General features: G+C 34.5%; 1 protein-coding gene across 5 annotated transcripts in view; it reads right to left on the reverse strand.

The window, feature by feature from the left end:
• Nucleotides 1–24,402, reverse strand: part of LOC136040645 (protein sickie-like) — a 295,044-nt gene that overhangs the window by 51,611 nt on the left and 219,031 nt on the right. For all 5 annotated transcript variants that reach the window (XM_065724928.1, XM_065724927.1, XM_065724932.1 and 2 more), the window contains 3 exons: nucleotides 22,838–23,019; nucleotides 13,280–13,385; nucleotides 4,866–5,029 (listed from right to left, as the gene is read on the reverse strand). In XM_065724928.1, the coding sequence (XP_065581000.1) occupies nucleotides 4,866–5,029; nucleotides 13,280–13,385; nucleotides 22,838–23,019 (452 nt within the window). The remainder of the gene's footprint in view (nucleotides 1–4,865; nucleotides 5,030–13,279; nucleotides 13,386–22,837; nucleotides 23,020–24,402) is intronic.

Below are 24,402 nucleotides of genomic sequence, written 5' to 3' on the forward strand. Positions count from 1 at the left end.
AGAACCGCCACTGCCCTTCCAGCATTATTCTGGATCATTTCGAGCGGTACCAAGTGAGATTCGAGAATGATTAGTGAGCTTCAGAAAAAAAATCTTCATCAGATCCCCATTTATCAAGTAAATACATAGCGTAAAATGTATGCATAATTATTGAAAGAAATAGAAATAGAGGCAGTGCTTTTAAAAAATATATGCGATCCCTAATGTAATTTTCTTTAAACTAAAATTTAGATTTTTTTTTTTTATAAATTGTCCCTTGTTTGGTTCTTAACATGAATTATAAATTCAGTTGATGATATGCGTTAATAAGAATGTATGAAAGTTAAACCATCGTAATCGACATGCATGGTACCCATAAAGAAGAGGTTTCAAGCTACTAACTAAAAAAAAACGAAAGTCGCAAAACGTGTTTATTTGTTTTTTTTTCCTTTTTATTTCTTTTTACAAGGGTAACAGTACTGAACTAGCAATCTTAGTGGTGTCGTATATGGCCGATTCGAATCGCAATTCGGAGTTCTAGCGTCTCCTTAAAGTAACAAAAGATCATGACAGAAAAGTACCAATTTTTATTAGGGTGATAAAATGAAGATTTGAGGCATTTTGAAAAAGTATTTAAATAGCCTATCAGTTCCAGAGGCAAAACGCCGTAGTCCCTTAGTTCCTAATTTGATTCAGTTATATACATTCTTTTATACGGGGCATGCTCATTTATGCCAAGTATTGCATAGTTATGCACCAACTATTAGGACGAGATCAGTGAATTTTTTTTTAAAGGGACAGATTTCTCAAAGAGAGTATATTTAAGCCACATTTTCTGCGTATTAATGAAATATACTCATATAAATCTGGAAGAAGGCCTTACCTCCTTTATTCGGAGGAACAAACTTGAGTTAAATATACTATACGGGTACTGAGGGGCGAGGACTCATCTACTTCCGCAGAAACAGTAGTTGTTAGCGGAAAACAATAGTTAAAAAAAACCCAAAGGCTTGAGATAAAAAAAAATATTAAGTTAGCTTAAATTGAGAGAGGGAGGGGTATTGAGTAATAATGATATTCCAGATCCGGACAGCACACCTGAGGCACTAAAAATTGTCACTACTACGGATATACCTCATTAGCCTACTACAGACGGCACTGCTTATCAAACAGTTCGTGGTAACGAACTGTAGTAAGTGTGTAAGTAAGGCGGTAGTAAGGTGTAGTAAGGAGCGACCCGGCTCAATAGCAACCAAAACTCTAAAAAATCGGATTTTGATATCAATAGCTACATCAAAAGAATCGCATTTTAATGCTGATTTTAAATATATAGGTTTAATCAAGTTTAGTCTTACCCATCAAAAGTTACGAGCCTGAGAAAATTTGCCTTATTTTAAAAAATAGGGGAAACAACCCCTAAAAGTCAAAGAATCTCAACGAAAATCACACCATCAGATTCAGCGTATCAGATAACCCTATTGTAGAAGTTTCAAGCTCTTATGTACAAAAATGTGGAATTTCGTATTTTTTGCCAGAAGACAAATCACGGGTGCGTGTTTATTTGTTTTTTTTTTCCCCAGGGGTCATCGTATCTACCAAGTGGTCCTAGAATGTCGCAAGAGGGCTCATTATGACGTAAATGAAAAGTTCTAGTGCCCTTTTTAAGTGACCAAAAAAATTGGAGGGCACCTAGGCCCCCTCCCACGCTCAGTTTTTCTCCAAAGTCAACGGATCAAAATTTTGAGATGGCCATTTTGTTCTGCATAGTCAAAAACCATAATAACTATGTCCTTGGGAATGACTTACTCCCCCACAGTCCCTGGGGGAGGGGCTGCAAGTTACAAACTTCGGCCAGTGTTTACATATAATAATGGTTATTGGGAAGTGTATAGCGTTTTCAGGGGATTTTTTTTGGTTTTGGGGGTGAGGTTGAGGGGAGGGAGATATGTGGGAGGATCTTTCCATGGAGAAATATGTCATGGGGGAACAGAAATTCAATGAAAAGGGCGCAGGGTTTTCTAAAATTACTATAAAAAAAAACAATGAAAAAATAAACATGGAAAAGTTTTTTCAATTGAAAGTAAGGATTAGCATTTAAACTTAAAACGAACAGAGATTATTATGCATATGAGGGGTTCTAAAAATACTTTAGTATAAAGAGCGAGGTACTTAGGAGGAGATAAATACCTCGCTCTTTATCTTTAGTATTTTTAGTCATTTCAACTATTTATTCTACGGCCTTTCGGATTCAGGGGTCATTCTTAAAGAATTGGGACAAAACTTACGATTTAGTGTAAAGAGCGAGGTATTAACGAGGGTACAAACCCCTCATATACATAATAAAAATTTAAGAATACAAAAGTTTTAATTTAATTGCATGTTTCATTTAAGAAACATGCATTAATTAAAAACCGTTCGGAAAGTACATAAAAAAACTAGTTTTTTTAACCGAAAGTAAGGAGCGACATTAAAACTTAAAACGAACAGAAATTACTCCGTATATGAAATGGGTTGTCCCCTCCGCAATCCCTCGCTCTTTACGCTAAAGTTTGACTCTTTGCCGCAATTCTGATTTTTAAAACAATTAAAAACTTTAGCGTAAAGAGCAAGGGATTGCGGTGGGGACAACCCATTTCATATACGGATTAATTTCTGTTCGTTTTAAGTTTTAATGTCCCTCCTTACTTTCAGTTAAAAAAACTAGTTTTTTTTATGTAATAGTTTAAAGGGCTTTCATTATAGTGATAGTTAAACTTCAAGTTTAAAAGAGAGGTCTTTCGATTAAATTTTAATGTTGGAATTTAATCTCCTTAAAAAACTGTTGGTTTATTTAGTTTTGTTTCAGCTTCAGGCTCATCAGCACTACGATCTATATTACAGGAAAGAAATAAAACATTGAAAAATATTGCATAAACGGTTTAAGCTATGTTTCTTGGACCAACTGTCCAAATGAAGACAAAATTAAATTGAAGAACATTACGTTTAATGAATTCCTTTCAAATTTAACAAGTTTTAATATAATTAAAAGTAGCCTATGGAATAGGCTACTATAAACACCTTGTTTTTGCTCTATTCTTTACTTATTTGTTCTTTCTTTAAACAATTGGCTTTAAAACAGGCAGGAACTGGAAATTTTCCGAGTTTCCAAAACTTCGCACTCAACGCAAGACTTCTAGTTATTTTTAACTTTAACTTTGCAGGTTGGATTCAGGGTACTTCCGTACAATCTAGAACACACTCAAGAAGTGAAGATAGGTTAATCATAATAAAGTATACCAAAATATGACGAAAATGTAAAACTTTAGTAGCAAATTATGTTAACTACAACAAAGAATCATGGAAAAGAGGGCGCCTAGAACGCACCGTATTAAATACCTAACCTAACCAAAATACCAACTCTATATATTAAATATTTAATTAGAATATACCATTTCCCTTCAGCCTAATCTAATTCTTTCCGAGCACAGACAGCTATAAACCAGTTATCTCAGATTCAACACAGCAATTTTGTTGAGTGTGTTCTGGATTGTACAGAAGTACCCATTTCTGTTTGGAAATTAAATAAAAAAAAAGTTTTTTCAATTGGAAGTAATGACGAACATTAAAAGTTGAAACGAACAGAAACTATTACGTATATGAGAGGAGGGGGGGGTGCTCCTCCTCAACACATCACTCTTTATGCTAAAGTTTTTTAGTACTTTTAAAAAAAAGCTTCTTATTTTTCTAATCAAACATTGTTTCGGGAGTCATTCTTAAAAAATTAGGATAGAATTCAACCTTGAGCCTAAAGAGCGAGTTGTTGAAGAGGGAAGACCCCACTCATATACGTAATAACCTCCCCCTGGAAAATTACTCTCTTAGAAAATCCACCAGCAGAAAATGCACCCCTCCCCCAGAAAATGTAGGCATATATCCCAATAAAAACACTATGCGTAAACAATGGGCAAATTTTTCAACTTAAAGACCTTTTCCCATGGGCTGTGGGGGGTCATGATACCTCTAAGAAATAATTCTTTAGTCTTTCAATTATGCTGAACAAAATAGCTATCTCAAAGTTTTGATTGGACCATTTTGAGAAAAAAGGGGTGTGGGAGGGGTCCTAGTTGCCCTACGATTTTTTTGGTCACTTAAAAAGGGCAGAGTAACTTTTAATTTCCGTTTGAAATTAAAACCTCTCACGATATTCTAGGACCACTGGGTAACATGCATCCGTGATCTTTCTTCAGGCAAAAAATATAAATTCTACATTTTTTTAGATAGGAGATTGGAACCTCTGCAGTAGGGTTCTCTGATACGCTGGATCTGATGGTGTGATTTTCATTGAGATTCTATGAGTTTTACGGGGTGTTTTCTCTTTTTCGAAAATAAGGCATATTTTCTCAGGCCCATGACATTTGATGGGTAAGACTAAAATGGAACTTACACATTTAAAATCAGCATTAGGATTTGATTCTTTTGCTATATCTACTGGTATAAAAACTCCGTTTTTTAGAGTTTCGGTTACTATTGAGCCGGGTCACTCCTTACTTACAGTTCGTTAACAAGAACTGTTTGATATTTCAAAATTCCTTACAAATGACTACTAAAAAGGATTAATTTCTTTTCAGCCAACGTTTACTAGTTTTTGGTTCAAAATTTACAGAAGCGAATACTCTTTATTTCACAAGTCTAACTTAATTCAGTTTCCACAATTTCATATATGATCCTATCAATTTTCACTTTTCAGTCTGACAGAAAAAAATAGATAAAATTAGTCACCTGATCAGTATATAATAGGTTCTTGCCACAGTTTACATCCAACAAAGAATTTATATTTCAAGCATTGTGAGGAAACGATTCGCTCCCCACGAAACCAATAGCAACCAAAGCAAGATAAACACACTCACCTCTCAGTCCATGATCTTCTCTTCCTCTTGAAATTTTTGGTGATACTTGTTTAGCTGTTGGTGATGGTTTCCCGATCTTACCTCTGGGAGCCTTTGCCTTGTTCCTTGGGCCTGAATTTAGGATTGAATCTGGTGTTGGAGTGAGTGACTCCTCACGATTGTCACTGCAATGTTTAAGCATGTGTATAATATAAAGGTGACAGAGAAGGATGGTGTGACTCAGGGAGCGAGTTAAGGAACATAGGATCTATTAGAGCTTATTTATATTCCAAGACTATACATTTGACAAGGAAACTGTTTTAAGAAATTTAGGGGAAAGACAGAGTGGATATTAATTGATTTCTGGGGAGGTTTCAATCTCAGAAAATCTAATTTAGTAAAGATTTTTACTGAGTTTCACTTAATATGGACGTTTAGATATTACTGGGAGAATATAAATTATCTATCCTATCTTACTACGCTTAGTTTGCTGCTGTCGAGTAGGGCCCTTCGGCACCAGCAACGCGTCTGATCACTTGCTATTTAGTAACATATATTGTTCAGTCATAACAAGCCTTTGAATTATTACTCAGTGTCTGGAATTAAGCTTCAAATCCTTCCATTGCCTTACCTGCCCCTTTCGAATTTAATACAATTTTTGGGATCTAGTGTGCCTAACCTAACTTGACCGAGGGAAAAAATTCATTGTTTAGGTATCCTTACTTTTTTTGTTGGTAATTTTTTTGTATCATTTTCTTCATTCTCTTTTAGTTAACACACTTTTATGAAATTGTAAGTAATAAATAAAATATTATTAATCGCAGGAAAATTTGCCAACAGATTGTATCGTCTATAAGGATGGTATATAAATATTAGTGCATATTCTTTTTTATTATTTCTATCCTGCTATGGATAACAATAATAATAATGCCGTGTTATCAGGATTTTTGTTAGGGGGCCTTACAAAAAGACTATAAAACGGATAAAAAAATTATTTATAAGCATTTTTTAGCAAGCCAGAAAAAAAAATTTGGGAGGAGGGTTCAAACCTGGTGCCCACCTCCCCTGAACACGGCCTTACAAGTTATTACCCTTTTTCTATCTTCTCATACCAATAAATAATTTCTGAGGCCACACTGGCTAATCATGACAAAATGAAAAAAAAAATATAATGAAGATAAAAACGACGATAATACAAGCCAGTGAAAAACCTAGATTACAATGCAAATATTTCGGTCAAGACCTCCACTTGACCGTCCTCAGTGCACAATATTAAAAAAAAAAAAAACTGATAAAAATCCAAAGATATAAAAAAAACCCTTAAAAAAACATAAAAATTTAAATATGAAGGCCCTTTCACAGTAACGGTGAAAGGGTAACTGAATAGAAATACAATACTGAATGAAAATTCAGATTTGCAATTTATGTAGAGCATTTTTAAAAGCCAATCGCTTCCCAGGCAAGATATCTCAATAGAGCTCTCAATAGAGACACTGGAGAAACATATTTAAGTTTATAATGAACTAATTAATTCTGATCGTCTTTATATAAATCAACAAAATCAGGTTTTCCATCCTAACAGAATCTGTGATAATATCTTACTTGGGAAGCGATTGGCTTTTAAAAATGCTCTGTTTAAATTGAAATTTGAATTCAGTATTGTTTTTTATTCAATTAGCATTTGACTGTTACTTTGATGAGACGATCTTCATATTTTAATTTTTGTGCTTGTTTTAAGTTTTTCTTTTTATCTTTGGATTCGTATCAGTATTTTTTCCAGTTTTTTAATATTGTGCATTGAGGACAGTAGAGCAGAGGTCTTGACCGAAATATTTGCATAGTAATCTACATTTTTTACTGGCTTGTATTATCCTCGTTTCTCTCTTCTTTAATTTTTTTTTTTGTTTTCTAACGACAATATCAAAATTTGTAATCATAAATATAATTTCTAATTTAATTCCAAGTAACTCAGCTAGAAAAAATGTGTTTAGCTCTGAAGCTATTAGAGAAACTTAACTTTGATAATTTTACCTTCAGGGCACATATAATTAATCTAAACTGAAATTTCTCTAACTGCTCTTCATCAGAGTATAATTCCCTTTCTTACAGGATGATCATCTTGTGGATTCAGCTAGTTATCGGCCAATTTCAATCTTATCAACATCTTTTACATGCTTAAAATTCACCAATAAAAGTTTTTTTTTTAGCTCATTCCATTTTTTTTTCGAAGTCCTAATCCATTTTCAGGTTTGAGCATGAGCAAGCTAAATTTGTTCTTATTCAATATCAATTTCAAAAACGAATCTTTTCTGATGGAAGTACATAGCAAAGTTGAAACTTAAAACAAAAACTAAAATTGTTGCTTTGCAGAATATGTAAAATATACATCCAAAGCTGGTTGAATCCTGGAATCATATATTGAATTGTGAAGACGTTGAATTCTGGTATTTCCCTGTACTTGCAAAAATTATGAAAAACTGGCGCTTTTCTGAGGAAAAAAAATGACCCAACAATCCAGGATTAAGAGCAGATTAGTTCTTGAGCAGCCAACAGAAAATAAAACATTAACTTATAAGGTTCTCAATAGTCCGTCGTCGGCCAAGAAAGAAATAAATTTTGGTGCACAAGCTCAAGTCTCTATAAAAGTAAAGCAAGCATTGTTAAAGTGTCATCGCTGAAGCAAGAGTGACGCTGAAGCAAGAGCCCCCTCCGCAGCCCTACTCTTTACGCTACAGTCGGAATTTTTGTCCCAATCCTGTAAGAACAATGCTCAAACCCGAGGGTAAATGAACTTGGATAAGAAACATTTTGAAGCACTATAAGACTTTAGAGTAAAGAGAGAGGGGTTGAGGAGGGCACAGCCCCCCCTCAAATGTTTAATTTAAGTTTTAATGTAGCTCTTTACTTTCATTTGAAAATAAGCTTGATTTTTCACGTAACCCATTTATAAGACCACGACATGTGTTTATCTAAACACACTAACAGATGAAACAAAACAGCAAAGGCAAAAATTGTTTTAATATATAGATTGATTAAAATGTTTCTATATTCAGGGAAGACCAATGAAGACCATAAACCCTACGGATTTTAATTGTTATGTTTGAACCCCCCCCCCTCCGTCCTCCGATGGGGGATTAAATTGCTAAACAATTAAAGCACAATTTTTGACTGAATATTCAAATTTTACCCAAGAATTAAATTGTTATCCAATATTTTTAAGCAGAAAAACTTGAATTTCTTTCTTAAAAATATTCCTAGTACATAATAAAACTTTTACAATTAAAAAACGAATAGAAATCAGTTTTAAAGATAGTCTTCCAAGAAAAAGTTGTTAAACAAAAAATAAAGGGCAATATTGAAATTCTAGAAAGAAAGCATACATAAAGTCATTTACTATTCAAAGCTATTTCAAAGTTAAAACGCCATGAAATTACAACAAATAAAAGTGAGACTGTCATCCATTCAAACTCTTTGAAGAGTAGAGTTTTATGGTGCTTTTCTGAATTACATAAAAAAAAACTAGTTTTTTTAACTGAAAGTAAGGAGCGACAGTAAAACTTAAAACGAACAGAAATTACTCCGCAATCCCTCGCTCTTTACGCTAAAGCTTTTAATTGTTTTAAAAAGCAGAATTGTGGCAAAGAGTCAAACTTTAGCGTAAAGAGCGAGGGATTGCGGAGGGGACAATCCATTTCATATACGGAGTAATTTCTGTTCGTTTTAAGTTTTAATGTCGCTCCTTACTTTCAGTTAAAAAAACTAGTTTTTTTTTTGTAATTTCTGAACGTTTTTGAATTAATGCATATTTGATTTTGACTCTCCACACGTAAACTATTCAAATGAAATTTGCATATTAATTTCTTTTTTGGCTAAATGGCTTTCTCTTAGTTTTGATCATACGATTTTGAGAAATATGGGATGGGGAAGGAGGCCTAGTTGCCATGCAATTTTTCGGTTACATAAAAAGGCAACTATTAATTTTAATTTTTAACGAATTTTTTTATTAGCAAAAAATATACGTAACTTTAGAATTAACTTACGTAACAAACTTTTATATTCTTTAATTTTTATTATGTATATGAGGGGGTTTGTACCCTCGTTAATACCTCCTTCTTTACACTAAATCGTAAGTTTTGTCCCAATTCTTTAAGAATGACCCCTGAACCAGAAAGGCCGTAGAATAAATAGTTGAAATTACTAAAAATACTTTAGCATAAAGAGCAAGGTATTTATATCCTCCTAAATACCTCACTCTTTATGCTAAAGTATTTTTAGAACCCCTGATATGCGTAATAATCTCTGTTCGTTTTAAGTTTCAATGCTACTTCTTCCTTTCATTTGAAAAAACGTTTTCATGTTTATTTTTCATTGTTTTCTTATAGTAATGCTAGAGAATCCCGCGCCTTTTCATTGAATTTTTCTTCCCCCATGACAGATTCCTCCAAGGAAAGATCCTCCAACATAGCCCCCTCTCCTCAGCCCCGCCCCCAAACAAAATAAAATCCACCTGAAAACGTCTGTACACTTCCCAATAACCATCACTATATGTAAACACTGGTCAAAGTTTGTAACTTGCAGCCCCTCCCCCAGGGATTGTGGGGGAGTAAGTCATCCCCAAAGACATAGTTATTATGGTTTTCGACTATGCTGAACAAAATGGCTATCTCAAAATTTTGATCCGTTTTTTGGGAAAAAAATGAGCGTGGTAGGGGGCCTAGATGCCATCCAATTTTTTTTGGTCCCTTAAAAACGGCACTAGAACTTTTCATTTCTGTTAGAATGAGCTCTCTTGCGAAATTCTAGGACCACTTGGTCGATACGATGACCCCTGGAAAAAAAAAAAAACAACAAATAAACACGCACCCGTGATTTGTCTTCTGGCAAAAAATACAAAATTCCACATTTTTGTAGATAGGAGCTTGAAACTTCTACAGTAGGGTTCTCTGATACGCTGAATCTGATGGAATCTGATGGTGTCAGATCCTACGACTTTTAGGGGGTGTTTTCCCCTATTTTCCTAAATAAGGCAAATTTTCTCAGGCTCGTAACTTTTGATGGGTATGACTAAACTTGATGAAACTTATATATTTAAAATCAGCATTAAAATGCGATTCTTTTTGATGTAGCTATTGATATCAAAATTCAAATTTTTAGAGTTTTGGTTTCTATTTAGCCGGGTCGCTCCTTACTACAGTTCGTTACCACGAACTGTTTGAAACAATATATATGTAGAAAAGAACTTTATATTTGTCATAGCCTAAAAATAAGGAAAAAAATATATGCAAATCAAGTTTACAGGAAAGAAACAAGCGATTTTTAGAATATATACGTCTGTGAGTTACAATTAAGTGTTACTATTTTATGACAATTTTTTAATATTAGTTTTTCCTTTGAATTCAACTTCATTCAAAAGTTCAGGTGTGATACCTATATAAAACATTTAAAACTTCGCTAAAAAAAAAAAAAAAAAAAAAAAAAAAAAAAAAAAAAAAAAAAAAAAAAAAAAAAAAAAAAAAAAAAAAAAATGTATTAATCCTTTTCGATCGCAGCAGTTGGTGAATCAATGAATGATAGGTCAGTTTATTTTCCTTACGTTTAAAACAATGGATTTATAATTGCAAAAAAACATTGGCAAGTTATTACATATTATGTTAATAGAATTGCATTAATTGTGTCAAATAAGTTCATATATTTTAGTAGCATTAAATTTTTAATGCAATATAATTAAAATTCCCATGTCTTAATTATAAAAGAATAATACGATGAAATTTATTTTGTTTTCAGTTGATCATAATTGACAATTCTAGCCTTTAGGTGCTTTGAGAGAGCAGCTTTTATACTATTATTTGTGGACATTTCTTTTCCTTTCGAATTCAAGGCTACTCGATAGCTTAAAAATCTTTTTATGAGCCTCAGCATCGGCTGACTGTCTCAAAGAGAAAAGGCCCTTTAGTAAATTTTCCCATAGCCACGGGGAGCTCCCAAAGCTTCAAAACCACTGAGTTACTTTAGTGTGTAAACGGCTTGAAAGCCAACAAGATGCTAGTTTATATTAAGGAAAAGTATAATCTTTTATTAACTATTAAGCAAAGCCCTCTCTATTCAACGTACCTACAGCATAAATAATACCGCTCTGTGGTGGAAAACTTTTGAATCAAAACGGATAGCACCACAGGGAACTCCCAAAAATTCAAAGTTTCATTGAAGTTGACTTTGAACGTTTTCCTAGCAGGTATGCTAGAGTATTTTAGGGCTCGCCCTTTCCTAAGCTTTAGAAAGAAAATTCTGCTCTGTTTGATCAAAAAGACAAAATTCAAACTTTCTAATGATGTAAGTTTCATTAAATCCAGATATCCCTACCTCCAGCGTAAAAAGGGAGAAGTTGAACGACTTTTCTAAGATTTCAGGGAAAATAGGTGTCGCCTTTCAGTTTTTTGTCGTTTATTCGGATCTCCCATTTAAGCTCTACGAGTTATGGCAAAACCACTCAATCAAATAGCTAATAATGGATAAGATAGAGTGATTCCTAACACACCGCCTTAATTCCACTACTCATTATAATTTCTGATAGTTTTGTGTTCCATTTATTCATCCATTGTATTTCTTTTTTATTTGACTTGATTATTCATTTTAATTTCTGTTTGTTAAAGGTTTCGTTTGTTCATTTATAGTCATTCCTGGTTGTTATAAGCTTTACCTATTACACGATTATATTTATGCTTGTTTAGAGTTTTATCGTCACTCTTTTTTTTTTATCAACTTTTCCTAAATTGATAAAAATAAGAAACTTTTTGCTAATTTAGTTTTTACCCCAAATGTGCACACAAATTTTTGGCTACACAAAGTAAAAAAGTTAATAATGGACAAAGATAGGGTGATTCTTTAAGGTACCACATCGCCCTAGTTCAACTAGTCATTATAATTTCTGATAGATTTTGGTTCCATTAATTAGCCCATTGTTGTTTTTTTTTGATTTGACTTGATTATTCATTTTAATTTCTGTTCGTTAAAGGTTTCGTTAATTCATTTATAGTCATTCCTGGTTGTTATAAACTTTACCTATTACATGATTATATTTATACTTGTTTAGGGTTTTATTGTCACTCTTTTTTTTTATCAACTTCTCCTAAATTGATAAAAATAAGAAACTTTTTGCTAATTTAGTTTTTACCCCAAATGTGCATCCAACAGGGAAATCAAACTGATTTCAAGGTTACACCAACCTTTATTTTACCAGTTAGAATTAGTATATTTCCCATTTGTGTGTTTTAGTGTCAATCCCGTCATTTAGCAAAAAATTGCGTATACAACTTTACTTTGACTTCTTTGTGTGTCATATACACCAAAGTTTTCTTTTTTTTTATGGCAATAAATTATAGTTACAAGAAAAAGTAACTATATATTAGTGTCACTTTAAGTTGTGTAACTGATAGGTAATTATAGTCAATGACATAGCAAATATAATCACAGAAAGGTGACGTGAAGAAAATTCAACTCTTCAATAATAATTTTGCATCAATTCATTTAATTTTTTGTTTAGATAAAAGATTAAGATTATAAGGACAAACCGCAAATTCAAACATGTGCTCGTTACTTTTTGTGTGTTTTCACAGTTAACTTTGTTAACAGCATACTTCCTATAATTATGCGTTCTCTTTTCAGGTCTTTTTGGGCCAGGTTTCAAAAACGTCCCTAGGCAAGTGAACTAGCAAAAAAGGGCGTAATTAGAGATGTTACGCACTTGCAATACAGAAGAAAACTACTTGAAATCTCTGATGACATTTTGTGAGGTGACATAACAAAAACAGAGGCTTAAAACATGGTGGGTTGACATAGAAGTTTTCACCACCGCAAAATTTAAAAACTACTTATCACCGAGGCAAATTTGTAGTAGTAGTAGTAGTAGTAGTAGCAACTGCCGTAAATAAAGAATTTTCAATCAATGGGAACAATATTTGGCTTTTCGTATAAACAATATACCAGGAGGTCCTGGTATTTGTAAACGCACCATCTACTTGTGTATTGGCAACATGTCGTTCCAGATATCCCATGCTTCATTTTATACCGTGTAAAGGTCAAATAATCATATCATGCAGGATAAGCAGAGAGACGCGAATAATATTTTTTTTAGGTAAATATAGATACTACTCGCTAAATTTTGACAGTCACTCGCATAAATGCTGGACAATAGAGATCTATTCTGCTACGGGAGAATGTAAAGGATTTTTATTTATATGCCTGGGTAGAAATTATCATTAAGATGTGAAACATCTTCACTATGTTTGGTCAAGGCCCTGTGTTCCTGTTATTCTGAGATAAGTCTTTTAAGCTAAGCAAGGCTGAATAGTGCCCTCTTGGGTTGAATCAGGAGGGGCAGGAGTAATGACCCTGCCTCAGCTGGATGTTACTGTAGTTGTAGGATGTCAAAAACTTACCTCTCAAGATTTTTCGGTTCGTTGCAAAGACTCGTTGAAGAATCACTTCTCTCAGATCGAGCAGAACTGAAACCACTCGAGCTTGAAGTTCTTTTAGAGCCAGAGCCTACAAAAACAAGAAGATCATATTATCGCGTCTTTAAATGTGAAAGTATCACGTTATTAGATACCTAATTTGATTTTATGGCTATTTGGAGCCGGTTTCCACAGCAACTGCGTCAATAAAAATATAAGAGAGTAAAACTATTATATGAAGCCAGCAAAAGTATGCACCATTTAGACAAGGGGTCTAAATATTTTTAGAATACGAGCTATTTTAAAATTGAACAGACGAATCATGGTCCGACTGAAACTAAAAACAGACAGCGAGTATTAGACATAGTGAATCGTGGCTGTAGAGGTAGCAACCTAATAAAGGACGAACCCTGGTCAATAGAAACCCAAAATAAATTATTTTGAAACCGTATCATATCAAAATGAAATGTACAGTATTGGAATAGCCATGACCAAAAACCCTAAAAATAAAACTTACAGTCATCTGGCAACAAGGAAAATTATTTTTTAGCATTGGAAGCAGCTACGCCCTTACTTCTTTCCCACAACTGATAGCGGGGCACTTGAACATAATAGAGAACTATTTAAGGGATCATGCTAAAGAAAGTTGCAACATCTACTCTATTTGGCAATTAACGAAACACAACATTTAGGCCTACAAGAAAATAGATTTTTCCTAGGTTTAATATACCTTATTCACACAAATGATACATAATGATACAATTGTACATATTGACACAATTTCTTTATAGAAGGCTTTATATTATGATGGACAAAAATGAAACACAACAAAATCTTCTGTTAGAAGACAAGTGCAAGGAAGAATCACAACGAATCTAAAACGAAAATAAAGCACAACATTATCTTCAGCTGGATTTCACTATCAATAGCGACACTTAGAGGGGAGAGGGCCAGTTGTTTCAATTCGATCGAAATTTTTAAAAAGGCGGGTCTTTTATATATATAAGATAAGATTTATTCATTATGAAGTACGCATACACTGTTACATTTTACTATTTCCCCAAAGGCTCTTTGGCCTGTAAAGAAGGGGGAAGATAACGAGTCATTTACTTAGGGAAAAAGAAAAAAAAATATCACTAACTCACAGAGAGAAGAGCAAAAATGAGAAGAAAAGAAAAATATAAATAAAATAAAAGCTATAGAAAACAAAACTAAATAGACTGATAGATTGAGTAGACTAAATTAACTAAGTGGATTTGTAGATTAAATAGACTCCAATGAAATAAAATACTCCAATGCTTCATTAATAATGGATAGGCTACTAGTTTGCTTTTTTTTAAAGAAGAAAGATCACGGATGCGTTTTTTACAGTGTGACTGAAGTCGAAGTAAAGCCATATGCACATAGCTTTGCAAAAGGCCAGAATTGACAATAAAGTGCGAAAATCAGAAATAGGGTAATTCTACCTGATAATATTTATAGCTGGTATAGCCATAAAATCAGGTTGAATGCACTCTTGGATCTATATTTGTTGTAAAAACTAAAATTACTAAAGTCTCTTATTTTTATCAAGTTATGAAAAGTTTTGTGAAAAAAAGCTTTTTAAAATAAGGTAAAGGAAAGTAATGAAACCCTAAACAAGCATAAATAGAATCATTTAATAAGTAAAGCGTATAACAAACAGGAATTAAAATGCATGAATGAATGAAGCCTTTAACGAACAAAATTAAGCAATTAAGTCAAACTAAAGAAAAACAACAGATATCACAAAAGACAAATAAATGAATCCAAAAATGAGCTGAAATTATAATGAATCAAACAGTTCGTGGTAACGCACTGTAAGTAAGGAGCGATGTGGCTCAATAGAAACCAAAACTCTAAGAAACTGAATCTAGATAACAACAGATACATCAAAAGAATGGAATTTCGATGCTTATTCTAAATATATAAAGCTTACCAAATTTAATTTCACCCATCAAAAGTTAACAGCCTAAGAAAATTTGCCAAATTTTTTAAAAAGGAGGAAACACACCCAAAACATTAAGCAATCTTGATAAAAATCGCACCATCAGATTCAATATACCAGAGAGCCGTACTTTAGAGTTTTCAAGCTCCCATGTACAAAAATGTGGAATTTTGCTTTTTTCGCCAGAAGATCACGATTGCGCGAATTTTTCCAGGGGGTGATCGTATTGAACTAATGATCGCAGAAGATCGGGAGAGGGCTCACTTGATCAGAAATTAAAAGTTCTAGTGCCTTTTTAAAGTGACCAAATATATTGAAGGGTAGCAGGCTGTCCTCCCACGCTCAGTGTTTTCCCAGAGTCAACCGATCAAAATTTTGAGATAGCTATTTTTTGAGCATAGTTGAAAAGTCTAATAACTACGTCTTTGAGGATGACTTAATTTCCACAGTACCGGGGGGAAGGGCTGCAAGTTATGAACTTTGCCCATTGCATTGTATTGTATTGGTTATTGGGAAGTATACAGACGATTTCACTTTATTTATCCATGTACAGTAGGCAATATTCAAAATCTGCTTCGATTCAAAAACGTTCAGATATTAAATTAAGAAAAACATCTTTTTTTAACTGAAAATAAGGAGAAACATTAAAACTTAAAACGAACGGAAATTATTCCATATATGAAAGAGGCTGTCCCCTCCTCAACGTCCCACTCTTTACACTAAAGCTTTTTATTGTTTTAAGAAGTAGAGTTGTGCGAAAGAGTCAAACTTTAGCGCTAAGAGTTGGGCGTTGAGGAGGGTACAGCCCCTTTCATATACGGAATAATTTACTTTCAGTTAAAAAAAAACTTTTTTTTATTTAATAGTAAAATTAAGGCAATGTAGTACCTTAAAGAATCACCCTATCTTTTTCATTATTAACTTATTTACTTGTGTCCAAACTATTTAGAATTGATTGGACGGTCTTGCCATAGCTTGTAGAGCTTGGATAAGAGATCTGAAATATACGACAAAAAACAGAAAACTGACACCTACTGTTCCGGAAATCTTAGAAAAACCATTTAGGTTCATATGTTTCGCGTCGGAGATAGAGATCAAATAAAAAAAAAAAAAAAGTTTTTTTTTCAACTGAAAGAAACGAGTAACATTAAAACTTAAAACGAACAGAAATTATTACGTATGTGGAACGGATTGCCCTCTCCTCAGCACCTCGCTCTTTACACTAAAGTTTTTAAGTACTTTAAAAAAAAGGCTTCCTATTGTTCTCATTAAAAGACCCTTGTGTTTCGGGAGTCGTTCTTACAGAATTAGGACATAATTCAAACTTTAGCCTAAAGAGCGAGGTGTTGAGGAGAAGCAAACCCACTTATATACGCAATAGTTTCTGTTCGTTTTAAGTTTTAATATTGCTGCTTACTTTAAGTTGAAAAAACTTGTTTCTTTTTAATTCAATTTCTGATTGTTTTTAAGTAATACCATGAAATCTGGCCCAACCTCCATGGAGAAATATCCCTCTCGACAAAAATATCCTCTAGACAATTAAATCCCGGTGATGATTTACCCCGAACAATTACCTTTAAAAACTCCACGCGTAAACTTCAGACGGAAAAGAGAAAGCAAGACATTTAAAACGAATTTTGTGTAGGAATTCTGTCAAATCCCACCACTGTATAATTTACCCTAACAAGGTGAAATTGAAATCCCCTGAAAACTACCCTCCCCAGAGAAAATTCCGTGGAAAGACCCTCAGCAAAAAATCCCCCCACTCAAAAATGTATACACACTTCACAAAATCGGCTAATTTTATAACTTAAAGACATTTCCCCTGGGGCTGTGGGGGGGGGGTCATGTTATATCCATAGGCATAGTTAATGATCCTTTTAACTATGATGAGCAAAATGTCTATCTGCAAATTTTGATCGGACGACTTTGGGAAAAAAGGGGTGGGGGAAGGAGCCAGGTTGCCCTCCAGTCTTTTTGGTCACTTAAAAAGGGCACATGAACTTTTAATTTCTATTTAAATGAGCCCTCTCGCGATAATCTAGGACCACTGGGTCGATACAATTTCCCCTAGGAAAAACATACAAAAAAGCAACAAATTAACACGCATCCGTGATTTTTCTTCAAGCAAAAAATACAGAATCCCGCAATTTTGTAGATAGGAGCTTGAAACCGCTAGAGTAGGGTTTTCTGATACACTGAATCTGATGGGGTGATTCCCATTAATGTTCTAATGCTCTTAGGGCGTGTTTCCACCTTTCTCGAAAATCAGACAAATTTTCTCAGGCTTGTAGCCTTTAATAGGTAAGACTAAACTTGATGAAAATTATATATTTAAAATCAGCATAATAAGCCAATTCTTTTGGTATATCTATCGATATCAAAACACCGGTTTTAGAGTTTCGGTTACTATTGAGCCGGGTCGCTCCTTACTCATAGTTCGTAACTTACATCATTAGAAAGTGTGAATTTTGTCTTTTCAATTAAACAGATCAGAATTTTCAGAACTTTTGAATTTCAGGAAAAGGCAGCCCCTAAAAATGTTCTAGCATACCTGTTAGGAAAAAAGTCAAAAGTCACCTCAAAGGGAGGATCATCTGACCAATTTAACAACTATGCATTTCCCTTTTTCGCTCCCTCCTTTGATTGAAAGCCTTGCCACCACAGGGAGTTATTATTTATGCTGTAGGTACATTGAATAGAGCGGGCTTTGCTTAACAATAATTTTAAAAAATACGTTTTTCCTTAATATAAACTGCCGTTTTGTTGGCTTTCTTGCTTTCAGTTTTTTCACCAAAATTTCAAGGAAACACCGTTTGAGTAATTTGACAGCATTGGGAGTTCCCTATGGCAATGGTAAAATTCACTAAAGAGCCTTTATTTTAAAATTTTGCATAATTTTTCGGTTTTTAAGGGGATATCTTTCCCCTAAATATTTCACTGGTTACCAATAGCATATCCTTCTTTAAATAGGAGAGTTGTAAAATTCACCGTTTTTGGTACTTCAAGGCAAATTATGATGGAAGATATCATGGAAGTTTATTAATATTTTGGCTTGTTTAGATTTTATCTTGTCTGGTTCAGGAAAATTAATTTTACATAACATTTCCTATAATTGAAGTAAAGTACAAATTATATTCTGGTCTTTAAAAGGCACAAGGGGCGCTAGGCTTACTACTCTTTGTGGTAGTTTTTGATCTTTTTCGCAATTTTACTTGGCTATTTACTATAATTTCTCTTTGTTTTAGGTTTTATTTATTTATTGATAGCGATTTAGGGTAGTTTTATACTTGAAACAATTATTTGACTTTATTTTTACTCATCTTTGGTTTGATGTAGCTCTTAACTTTTCTTTTAAAACTGTGGAAAAATATTTTTTAAATTAATTTCTGTCCATTTTTAACTGACATAGTATTTTTCATTGGTTAAGAACAGAGTATTTTAAATCTCTTCAGTTTTTCAAACAGTTCGTGGTAACAAACAATTAATACCTCAAAAGTATTGGCTTTTTATGTTGATTCGACATATATAAAATTCATTAAGTTTAATGTTACCCATTTAAAGCTAAGAACCTGAAGAAATTTGCCTGACTTCCAAAAAGGAGAGAAGCACCTCCAAAAAGGCGAACGATCTTAATGAAAATCAGACTATGAGATTCATCATATAAGAGCACCCCTTTACAGTTGTTTCAAGCACCTTTCTACAAAAATATGGGGATTTTGCATTTTTATTTTTGTGTCAGAAGAAAAATCACAGATGCGTGTTTATTTATTTGTTTTGTTTTTATAAGGGGTAACTGTGTTAAACCAACAGTCTTAGAATGTTGAGAGAGGGTTATTTCAACGGAAATCAAAAGTTCTAGTGCTCTTTTTAAGTGACCAAAATGACGGAGGGCAAACAGCTTCCTCCCAGGCCCTCTTTTCCTCAGTGACATCTCATCAACATTTTGAGATAGCCAGTTGATACAGCATAGTTGATCCAATAACTATGCCTCTGTGGATGTCGTTACCCCCTACAGCTCCTGAGAAAAGAGATGTAAGTTACACAATTTGCCAATTGTTTACATGTAGAATTTGTTATAGAGAAATATAGGGACATCTTCAAGGGGATTTTTCTCGGGGCGGGGGGAGTCCCATGGAGAAAATTTTCCGTGGGAAGGGAAGCTTCCGGAGGGAATTTTCCTGAGGAAATCTTAAACGGGAGGAGAGGGGCTCTAAGTTATGAGATTTACCCACTGTTTAGCCTACATATAGCATTAGTTGTTGGGAAGTATACGGAAATATTTTGAGGAGGGACTTTTAATGGGGTGGAGGTAGTTGTCGGGGAAAATTCTCCGTGGAAGGGGGATTCCTGGCATGGTTTAAAAAACAATCAGAAATTCAAAAGAGAGTAAGAAAAATTTTCCAGGGGGAATTGTCCTGAGAATTATCAGTAAGGAAGGGACTGACCAGGGAGAAATTTCCTGGGAGAGGGGGATTTAATCAGGGGAGAATTTTCCGCAGGGATTTTTTTTATTATAGAGGAATTTTCAGTGGAAATTTGTTTACAGAGAGTAGAGGCGGACTTGCCGGCGTGAAATGAGGAACAATCAGATATTAAATAAAAAACAAGTTTTTCAACTAGAAGTAAGGAGCAACATTAAAACTTATAACGGAAAGAAATTAATCCGTATATGAGGGGGAGTGCCCCTTCCTTATCCCCCTTCTTTAAATTAAACTTTGACTTTTTTGGCCTAACCTTTTAAGAACGACTCCTGACACACAAGGGCTGTTTAATTAGAATAAGAGTTTTCCAATAGAAACTTGAGCGTTACGAGACCCACTAGCGCAACATAGAGCGCATTTCGCCCTTTACTTAGGCAGCGCTATTGTGCTGCCTGTAATTAGATCCAGGGACGTCAGTTGGGGGGAAAGGGGTCCCTCCTTCATTTAGAGAAAAAATTATTATAAAGCCCATGTCCCTTGACTATCCAGATATGCACCCCTCTTGCCCCCCCTGCAAAAAGGCTGTAGTTTTGCCCCTGATTAGATCAAAAGCTATTAGAACACGATCTACAAATTTTTTCAAGGTCCAAAGACAAAATTCCAGATAAATTCTTTTTTATATTATTTCATATTCAGCTTCCCTTTCTTATATGAATTTTATGAAAAGGTAATGCTTATGAAACACAAACTGAGTTCTAGTATTAGTGGAAGTTACCAAATCTGGAGCGATTTATTCATTTTCTCTTCCTTTATCCGAGCCTTTCGAAAATAAAAAACTTCAGAGCATAGCCAGTTTAAAGCACTAAATTTGCTGATAATATGCTAATTCGTCCGTATATCAATCATTCAAGCCCTCTTAATTTGTGTACATACAATGGCCCTTGTTTATAATTCCACTTCCCCCTTTGCTTTATTAATGCGTAGCGGCGAACAGGACGGCTCTACATGACTTGGCAATTAAAGGCATTGTAAGCTCACTCTTTTATAATTTAACGACTGTTGGAAAATATGTCTCTTTAGAGTTAAGCATTAAAGTGAAGAACTCTATTTGGCTGTAACTTTTCAATCTGTTTTGGCACGGTTTCTGAATAATTTTATGAGAGATAATTTTTTGTCGCTGTGCAATATAATGCCCAATGTCACTTTCCTGAATTTTACAAGACAACAAAAACACTTCTTTTTTACATTTACATAAGACAATATTTCTTTAAAACTTTTGATGACAAGCTATCATCCAAAGCAGGGTTGCCAACCGTTGACGTCCAAAAAAGTGCAAATCAAAGCTAAAAAAGAGTGATTTTTGCTCAGAAAGAATTCAAGTCAAATAATTTGCATGCGCATGGCTGTCGCTACTTACACATCACCTCTGAGGTATAAAAAAGTGCATTTCAAACGAAAAGGTTGCAATTTGGTAACCCTGTTCCTTAAGTTAATCGCACTTCTAACGAAGTTGCCAACTACTGACGTTCAAAGTGAATGAAACTAACACCCAGATAGAGTGACTTTCACTCTTCGGCATCCTCTCTGAGGTAAAAAAGAGTGCATTTCAAACGAAAAGTGTGTAAGTTGGCAACCCTGATCCAAAGCCAAAATCAGAGTGGGACGGAGAAAGAATTTTCCAGTGGGTTCTCTAGGGAAGCTTTGCGTCACAGTGGTAGTAGACGAATTCGTACATGTGTCAGAATGTCATTAAAAAAGGCTTCAACTGGGAATGAACTTCAAAAAAAGGCAGACAAAATAAAAAAAGTAACGTGTCAAGTAAGTGTGTCATAAAACACAAAGTAAAAAAGTTCAAACACAAAGTAAAACAAAAAGTAAGGTGTCATAAAACACAATTAGGCACAAAAGACAAAGCTTCAATCGGTATGACACAAATACTTTTTTCAAATAAAAACATTAACCGGTTGGAAAAATAAACCGAGGCGGAAAATAAATAACCGGTCAGAGAACAACATTAAATATTGAGATGCCTGTGTTGAATTATCATGGGATAGGAACTACCGAACGACGGTCAATGCAATTATTCTGATGAAAATTAAATTACGTACGCACGTAATTACGTTGCTTAATTTGTAAATTATGTAAGCACTTTTGGAAATTTTGACTACTCTGGCTAATTGGCTATCTTGAAATCCAGACCCAATGTCACGCGTTGCTACGGTGGTGGGGAGATTAGTGCATAGAAAATGGAATAGGCATAAAGTCTCCCCTCGGTCCTGTTTAGCCCTTAAAAAGGGCAATAAAACTCAAAATTGTTTTCCCAATTTTTTTTTACCACCAACTCAACGCCACTGCTTTGACTCTTATACTATTTGATACAGATTTGTGATCAACACCCTTGAAAAATTCTTAAATACCAGTTTGCCAAAAAGAAGACGCTATTTGTGAATTATTTATTTTACGAGTTTTGGCTTTGAATTTTGGTACTGCAAGAGTAGCCTAGGCCTTATAATTACAAGTTCCTCGACTTTATAATAAAAGTTCAGAAACTCCTAAACAGCTATTTGTCCGGGAATCATATATTATTTATGATATATGCTCTTAGATCGGTTTGATTTAGTGCAGTTAGGCTGCGATCCCGACTAAAAGTATTGGAGATAGAGCATTCAAACTCTTGGCTAAAGGGTGCTAGAGAAAGAACACTTGCAATGTTCACAGGGCCCGAGCCCCGTCTCCTCATAAATTTCTCTGCAATTCTTATTCAGACTATCATTTTTTTTCGATCTCCCCTCCTGAAAAAATTATCCGTACGCACCTTGGCAGAGCTATGGACTACTGATAAAAGCAGATCAGAAACGGAGTAGATGCACTGTTGTTCATATGGTGTCAGAGACGAAATGTGCGCAGTGCTTATCAAGTCGGCTCAAATACGAACTTACTACTGACCAAAGTGGCTAGTAATGCCCTGCTGACAAAAGGGTGCCGGATATGGAACGTGCATATTGTTAGAAAAAGGGTTGGATACAGGCCGTATGTGGCCAATAGTCGACAAAACGGGTAAAAGATGAAGCGTAGGCAATGCTTACCAAACAGGCTCGGAGACAGAGTCTAATAATATACTCCACAGCTCTAAAAAAAAAAAAAAATACTTACTCTTGGGTTTTTCTGGTGGAGGTTTGAACATTTTGAGTTTCTCAAGCATTGATCCTTTTTGGCTTGGCAGTTGAGTCTGTTGCTTTATCCTTGTTGAACTGTTATTTGGAACTGTTGGCGGTGCCACCGGAGTTATCTTTTGAGACCCACGTGTTGGGCCATGTGCTGAAGCACCACCTATCCTAAAAGGGTAAAGAGCTTTCTATCAAACAAGATATCGTCTACTGGATCTTAATTCACAATTCGTACTCGCATAGATACATTTACTTCTTAGAAGGCAGGGAAACAGTACGTAATAGAAGAAAAAGCTTTAATGCCAATAGCTCCTTTTTTTTTAATTGTTTACTTGGCCACAATTAATTGACTCCCACAAGGAAGTCGGTCAGGGTTGGCGGAAGAATAGGAGAGGAAATAAAACTCCCCTAAGAAGTTTTTTTCTTAAAAACTGGGAAAGTTTGTTCGAATTACTTTAACCTTAAATTTATCATATCAACGCAAACTTTACCTTGGCTGTCGTTCATGATTTGTTGAATTAGTTAACTTGCGCCGGGGCAAAATCTCGATCAGCGCCCCCTCCTCTATATCCTACAAATTTTAAAGCTAAATTTCAACAATTTTTCATTTATTAAAAACATTTTGCCAACTGCGCCCCTTACATTATTTTAATAGAAATAAAATTCCAAACATTACAAAATGTTTATAACCGTTATATTTTTTATTTGAAATTATACGCCCTTAAAATTTCTGCGCCCAGGGAAATTGCCCCATCTGTCTCCCCTTCAAAAATTGCCTCGCTCTTAGGGTCTTAGAAGACAAAAAATCTATTTGCTACCTACGAATTTGCATTCCTTTGACTTTCGAACTTCATTGGGCCAAAATTGATGCTTTGTGACACAAAATGGCAGAAAACACCATTTTGCTGTTTTATGTCAAGATGGGAGTGGCACAAAATGTGTTTTTTGATTTTAGACTGTGAAAACCAATTAGCCATCTTAGAATTTTATGGCTGAAAATGGCAGACAACGCCAATTTGCCATGGTATAATCCTTTTGTTACTTAAAAAAGTCACCAATTGCTGAAAATTTATCAAAAACCTCGATAATCACTATGGCATTCATGTCATTATCAGCTGGCAATTTATGAGTGAACACGGAGCTCACTGCAACTCAAAAGTCAAACTTTAGAGCCGTGTTTCAAGTTGATGAGGCTCAGAATCTTCTAATAGATTTTTTTAGAGAATGAAAAATCGACTGGTTTTTTTAGAATGTCTTTTCTGTGGTATTTTGACCCTCTTTATGCCGTGTTTTGTGACACAAAATGCTAGAAAACGCCAGTTTATCATGACGCGATTTCCACTGTTACTTAAAAAAGAGAACTAGCTATGAGTTTTCTTTCAAATGAGCCCCCTCACAATATTCTAAAACCATGGACTCGGCACGGTCAAACTTGGGACTTAAAGAAGAAGAAAAAAGGAGACACACGAGTGCTTCCCATGAAAAATAGTAGCCTTCCTTGTTGTTCACGTTGGGGGTGGGGGCGTTGGGGAGGGGTTTTTCGGGAAGGGT

This window comes from Artemia franciscana, chromosome 21, assembly GCF_032884065.1.
Source record: "Artemia franciscana chromosome 21, ASM3288406v1, whole genome shotgun sequence".
Classification (NCBI taxonomy): domain Eukaryota; kingdom Metazoa; phylum Arthropoda; class Branchiopoda; order Anostraca; family Artemiidae; genus Artemia; species Artemia franciscana.